The sequence below is a fragment of the Phocoena sinus genome, chromosome 11 (assembly GCF_008692025.1).
Source record: "Phocoena sinus isolate mPhoSin1 chromosome 11, mPhoSin1.pri, whole genome shotgun sequence".
Lineage (NCBI taxonomy): Eukaryota > Metazoa > Chordata > Mammalia > Artiodactyla > Phocoenidae > Phocoena > Phocoena sinus.
In genome coordinates this window covers 70,321,521-70,327,826 of record NC_045773.1, presented here as the reverse complement: position 1 = coordinate 70,327,826, position 6,306 = coordinate 70,321,521, and the positions used below count along the sequence as shown (strand labels likewise).

General features: G+C 42.8%; 1 protein-coding gene across 7 annotated transcripts; it reads left to right on the top strand.

The window, feature by feature from the left end:
* The first annotated feature begins 25 nt into the window (after positions 1–25).
* OARD1 (O-acyl-ADP-ribose deacylase 1) lies at positions 26–6,181 on the top strand. Of its 7 annotated transcripts, none has more exons than XM_032650289.1 (6): positions 26–245; positions 1,070–1,149; positions 1,483–1,627; positions 2,668–2,726; positions 3,754–3,866; positions 5,243–6,181. In XM_032650289.1, exons 2-6 carry the CDS (start codon positions 1,111–1,113, stop codon positions 5,343–5,345), a joined length of 459 nt encoding a protein of 152 aa, XP_032506180.1. In that variant the 5' UTR covers positions 26–245; positions 1,070–1,110; the 3' UTR covers positions 5,346–6,181. The 7 variants fall into 7 exon arrangements, with proteins under 7 accessions (XP_032506180.1, XP_032506185.1, XP_032506182.1 ...); XM_032650294.1 differs by having other exon boundaries at positions 26–310; XM_032650291.1 differs by lacking the exon at positions 26–245 and adding an exon at positions 299–428.
* The last annotated feature ends 125 nt before the right edge of the window (positions 6,182–6,306 follow it).

Here is a 6,306-nt window from a genome sequence, read left to right as displayed (position 1 = left end):
ACGCCAGACCCTTCAACCCTTCAACCTTCAAACACCGCCCTGAGCATAGTACCACGCAGGCGCTAAGTAACTCCTTTGCCAACTGCCCTCCCCCGTCTATGCGGCCCCTGGAGACACGCTCCTGGGGCTAATGCGCAAGCGCTGTTCTACCCAACTCGCTGTCTCGTTACGCATGCCCGGGCGGCGGCGGGGTACTCTATGGAATTTACCAACGGAAGTTCGGCGGCCATCACCAAAGAGTGCAGGTTCGGCTAGCTAGCTAGAGGGGCTCGTTTCCGCCCCGCTCCCAGGTGGTGGGCGGCCATCTTAAGTGCGTGCAATTAAGAGCTTTGGCGGGATTGGCTCCACATCTGGGCTCTTCTCCTGCTCCCCACCTACCAGAGCCTTTCCCCGCGGGGCGGGACCTCCTAACGCCGACTCCTTTCCAGGTGAAGGGTAACCCCGGTACGTTGGGGCTTTGCACGAGCCTCCCCGCTCCCTACCACGGGACCCCGGGACAGGCCCCACGCCCTTGCTGATCCGCCCTAGGGTAGGAAACAGAGAATGGGAGGCCTCTCTAGACTTCTTCCCGCAGCTCCCCCCAAAAGATGGGGGTGAGCCTTCCTTGAGAGGCCGCCTTCCCTCTTCACCTGCCCACGCCTCGGCAGTACACTCCCCCAGGCCTGTATACTCCCTAGATGCGGCTTAACGGGACTGTGGCCAAGTCCCACTTTTTTGCTTCTGGGCCAAATCCAATGGGGAAATACTTTTGCATCTTGCAGGGAAAAGGAGACTGTCTTGAATCAGCCTTACTTGGCGCGGGCGCGGGGAAAGTAGGAGGCGGGTCCTAGCACCGCCTTTCTTCCGCTCCAGGAAAGCGCGAAATGCGAGCGGGGCCCGTCCGCCTACGAAACCAGGCATTCTTTCTTTTTCTTGCCCCAAAAGAGTTTTGCATTACTTCCTAGAGGCGAACGTAACTTTCAGCGATAAACGGTGGGGGGGAAATGCTTGTACGTGGGTGGTCAGGGCAGTCTGAACGTAATATATTCAGGTTGCCTAAGTATTTTTACTTCCTTTCCCCTTTTTATAGTGGAAGAAACACTTAAATTCTGGAAATAGCGACTCAGTATCATGGCTGGCAGCCCTAATGAAGATTCAGAAGGAAGCAGAGTGCGTAACAACTATTAATTTACTGGTGAACTGAAATTCAGAATAATTGAGGTCAAAAGCATAAACACTTTTTAATTAAACCAGTAATTGAATTGTCTTTCTCTCTCCTGATTTACTTTAGAAAGGCTGATACAGTCCTAGGCAGAGACCACCCATCACTTTCTTATGCACATGCTTTAATTCGCTTTAGATAACCCCTTAAATTGAAGTCTGAGGATTTGTCTTTAAATGAAGGAGGGACGGAGAAGTGGCGGTGGGCACAGTAAAGGAAAAGAAGTAGCTTAGTATTTTTCTGTCACTAATGAAACTTTTCTTTCCCTTTGCACATTTTAGATTACTTATGTGAAAGGAGACCTTTTTGCATGCCCCAAAACAGACTCCTTAGCCCACTGTATCAGTGAGGACTGTCGAATGGGCGCTGGGATAGCTGTCCACTTCAAGAAGAAATTTGGAGGGGTGCAGGAACTGTTAAATCAACGTGAGTTTTGAAAACAGCTGAACTTATCTGCCCTGGCTAGAGCATCTTTTGATGCTCTTGTTATACTTAATGATTAAACAAGATATACATGCACAGATGGGGTTCCTAACTACTGAGTCCTTTTAACTCTGCAGATTAAGTTTTTCCTCTACAAAAATGGCCTCTAGTTTGGGTCCTTGTCACAAGAAACCTGAATTCCTGTAAATGTTTTAAATTTCTTCCCCCTCTTTTATAAATCTTTCTTGATAATATTACTCCATTTCTCTGAAACCTTTAATAACTCTGAAGTGCTTAGAAAAGTCCACAGATTTTAGCTTGACATTCAAGATCCTCTGTTTACCCATATTGTGCTATGCTTCAAAGAGTTTAGAACCTTTTCCTTACAGACTCCTCCCATCACTTTCTACCAGTGATTTTAAACCAGAGATGTGTATCAGAATCACACGTGGGCTTCTGAAACAGTTGCTCAGACCACAGTCCAGGCTTACTGAATCAAAGTTTCCACTGGTGATTCTAATCCCAGCCTTTAAGAAAGCAACTTCTTACTGCTTTGTATTATACTTATTTCTAAACATGACATGTTTTCCTGATTGAAATCTCTTTAATAATTAAGAACTTTTTAATACATCAATGTTCCCCTTAATGCTTAACGCATTAGCTGTTTTTGTATGTAAAAGGATTATTATTAAACACACATTTGGCAAGTAAAAAGTGCTGTGCATTCTAAAACATTTCACGGCAATAGACATTAAAGTTTTTTAAGTGAACAAGTAAGGGTATATTTGAAAATGCAGCAGGACCGAAGATGGGGTGTGAGGAAAACATGATTCAGAAAACATTAATAAGAAAGCTGGAAGTTAAGGAATACAGCATTTAGGAAGGCTGATAAGGATCAAAGTGTTCTTCAGGGTTGAAAATTAATTCTAGTTCTGAAGTAGACTCAAATTTATAAAGATTTTTTAAAAATCTAAGAATGGAGATCAGTGTTTCGGTTTTCTTTTTCTTTTTCTTTTTTACTATTAAATAACTGTTTTTCTTAGAAAAAAAGTCTGGAGAAGTGGCTGTTCTGAAGAGAGATGGGCGATATATATATTACCTGGTAAGATGGGGCCAATTCTCAGTAAGTTCTAAGGATTGGTAAACCAATGGGCTGTACTGCATTTATGTTGATCACAGTGTTTCATTCCAGACAACCAGAGATGTCAAAAAGCTGACCTCATGCCAACTCAGATCCGGAAGTGGTGGCCATTTGGTGCCCTGGATTAGAAAAGAACATGAGCTGCATCCCAGCTCCATGGAAAAGAGTAGTGATACTCACCAAAGACCTGTGCTGTGAGACTTGGAAAAGTTAGGGATGCCTCCCATAGTTTAATTCCTTCCTAATCATAGTAAGATAGAGACAATAAAGTCTCAAGAGATAGATTGCCCAAAGGAGTTTTTCTCTCAGTCTTCCCAATCAAATGCAGTGCCAAGTAATACTCATATCCTTTCCTGCCTGCTTCTCAGTGTGGGATTCTTCCACTATCCAAAGGGTCTTTGGCCTCAGAAAGAGTGCAGCTTTTTGGCGATGGTGCTGGATGACTTATAGCCAAGTCACTACAAGCCTGATTTGGACAGCACACTGAGTGGGGACATGTCCTAGCCTCTTTGAATGTCCTTAATGCTACTGTGACCTCCAGTCTTATTTGGAATGCTACCAGTTTGTCTCTGTTCTTTTATAGGGAAATAAAAGGCAAGCACAATTTTTAAATAAATAAACCTAACAGGAAATTTTTAGGTGTTATGGATTCTTCCTGTTACAGATATGCAGCTTATCTCTTGGAAGTGGCACAGAAACTTTCACCTACTTTGCTTAAAAACAGTAGACAATAGGCATACCTGCTAATCTGGTTTTCTTGGGAAAAGGAAAGATTATTATATGGCAGTGTCTGGGTTTCTCAGGCTCTATGTAGTGGATTTCTGAGGAGCTCCCGTAACTGGAAGGGACAGTATGACATTTGTCATTTAGACTATTCTATAAAAATATACTTATTATTTTAATTATCAGGATGTTGGGAGAATATGATGACTTTTCTTTGGCTCTCATTTTGGACTAATGGAAATTTGAATTCGTTCTTTGTACTTAGATTACAAAGAAAAGGGCTTCACACAAGCCAACTTATGAAAACTTACAGAAGAGTTTAGAGGCCATGAAGTCCCATTGTCTGAAGAATGGAGTCACCGACCTCTCCATGCCAAGGCAAGGAAATCCAGGGCCCTAAATGAAGACTTGATTAGTGGGGTTTACTGTCTTACCCAAAGACAAGTGACTTAAAAGCTTAATGTAACCTAAAATACAGACTTAAAGGTGGAAAAATTTCAAAACATTTAAAAATCATCAGTAAACAAGTTGTCAGATCTTAGCCTAAGGTGTGCCCATCTTTTAGCCTGGGCTAAATGAATCAGGATGATTAAACCACAGACCTGCCTCAGCCTACTTAGTAGGGAGGAACCATTGTTCACAGACATTTGCTGAATTCTGGGCATCCTCTACCTGAAGCTTGGCCTCTATTTCTGAAGCAATACAGCTAAAGAACAAAGACTGAGCAATTGTGATTTCTCTCTGGGCCACTTCAGGTGTCCCAAGCCTGTTAATTCTGTGTGAAGAAAGTTGTAAGTTACCACTGCTTTTTAAACTGCATGCTTGTTTGTGTTCAGTGTGGACAATAGCCAGAGGATAGGTCCCTTATGTAATGTCTTAGACCCTAGATATTGGGAACTTAAGGGACTGACGTTAGGGGTTCAATATCCCCAAAATAGGCTTGGGGTCCCTTCTTCTCTTCTTGTCAGACTAGTTTTGTCAGTGCTGAGCATGCATGCAGGTTTATTCCAAGGTCCAAGTTACTTACGAGCGTGGCTACATGGTCCCTTATCTTACGCTGGTCTTTAATATGTTCATCGCTTATGTACCAGAAACTTTTTTTTAATCACAATTTTTTCAGGTACTTAACCACATTTATAGAAAATTATCAATTTTAAGCATCTCTTTTCCCTAGGGATATTGAGGATCAGTTAAGTAACATCTTGGAAGAAAGGTGCCAGGTAGTAAGAGTTTTGTGGGCCGATTGGGGTTTCTCACCAGAGTGCTGCAAAGTTCCGAATTACAATCAGCTTGGCATTTCCCAACATTCCCTCTTGACTTCCTATGTGCAGAGATCCTGTCCTTTGTCATTCTCCTTTTTGTCTTCCTAACATTTCATTATCATAAGTGTATTTTAAAAATACCAACCTTTTGCCATTCACCCACAGCTAGTTTTCATCAGTAGAAATAGAAGGATAGTAAGTTCTTCCATCTCACGGCAGTTATACATTTCTAAACGTAGCCTGAAGCAACCGGGAAGTGGTACTTTATTAGGCAAAAGAGAAGTGACAGCTGTTGGATGTTAGGGCGCTCTAGGAAACAGCCTTAGGTGACTCACAATAGGAGTTAACTTCCCAGCTCCCACCAGGGATGCCTATAGGTGTGAGACCAGATGATACCTTAGGATTTGGGTGGATGCAGCCTAGAGGAAGAAGGAAGGAGTGTTTTCCCAGATACCTTCATCACAACCAGTGGGGATGTTTTGTCTTTTTCAGGATTGGATGTGGTCTTGATCGTCTGCAATGGGAAAATGTATCTGCGATGATTGAGGAGATCTTTGAGGCAACAGACATCAGAATTACTGTGTACACACTCTGATCAGATGAGCATTTTGGATACGTCTACCTTCTGTGTCATCTGGGCCTTAGGACTGAGCAAACTGACCTTAAAATGGTCAGAGGAAAGTTTCATGTGAAGTAGTCTGTTTCACAGGCCAGACTTTGGTTGCTGTATTCTCACGATTGGACTGGGAATCTGGAGGAGGGATTGCTTGGGAAGTGTTGCTGGGAATTTTTTTTTTTTCCAGGAAGGTAAGGCCTAGATGGCCTGATACTAGGTGGGGAAGCCAAATGTTGGGCCTATGACCCCTGTTTTGCTAGGGATGCTACTTGATTTGTTTGGGTTGCCACTAGGTGTCAGCATTGCTTCTACTTCTGCTGTTTAAGAGAAATTTCAGGAAGGATGAACATTTCAGTTAATTTTGCATCTTTTGTCATTTGTGCACTTACCTGGTATTATCCTTATGTCATAATATTCATCCTAGGAGAGAATTATGGGTTCAGTTTAAATTACAAGAAAGAGTTTTATGTTGTTAACAAGGAATTTGTGGTGACAGGAATGGAAAAATAAATTCTTGGGGGGGGGGGGCGGGCGGTGAGGTTCTGTGCACATGTCTGTGTTGTTCTGGACTTGGGTAATGGAAGATTCACCTGTAACTTAATCCGGAGGAGTCAGATAGAGGGTCCAGTACGAAGAGCAGCAAGGTGAGAAATAAGACATCAGAAACAGCAAGAACTGTGGGTCAGCACACGGGAAAGGCAGGCTTTTAGAATCTCCCCGTGGCGAACTCCTGCTCTCTTCTGTCCACCACATAGGTTCTGTGATTGAACCTGTTTGAATTCAGTCATGAAACAAATAAAATACTCTGTGAAATATGTGGCAAAGTTCCTAGTGTGGCGTAATGAGTCAATAAATCAGTAGTTCTCAACAAAACCCTTATGAATCTCCTTAAAAAAAAATAAAGGTCCACTTCCTCCAAAAAGAATTCTAATTTGGTAGT

Excerpts from the sequence above, each read along its gene's own strand:
- OARD1 (XM_032650289.1), top strand. The coding sequence starts at position 1,111 with ATGGCTGGCAGCCCTAATGAAGATTCAGAAGGAAGCAGA. Across the intron at positions 1,150-1,482 it reads AAGATTCAGAAGGAAGCAGA|ATTACTTATGTGAAAGGAGA; the intron begins GTGCGTAACAAC and ends TGCACATTTTAG. Across the intron at positions 1,628-2,667 it reads GCAGGAACTGTTAAATCAAC|AAAAAAAGTCTGGAGAAGTG; the intron begins GTGAGTTTTGAA and ends TGTTTTTCTTAG.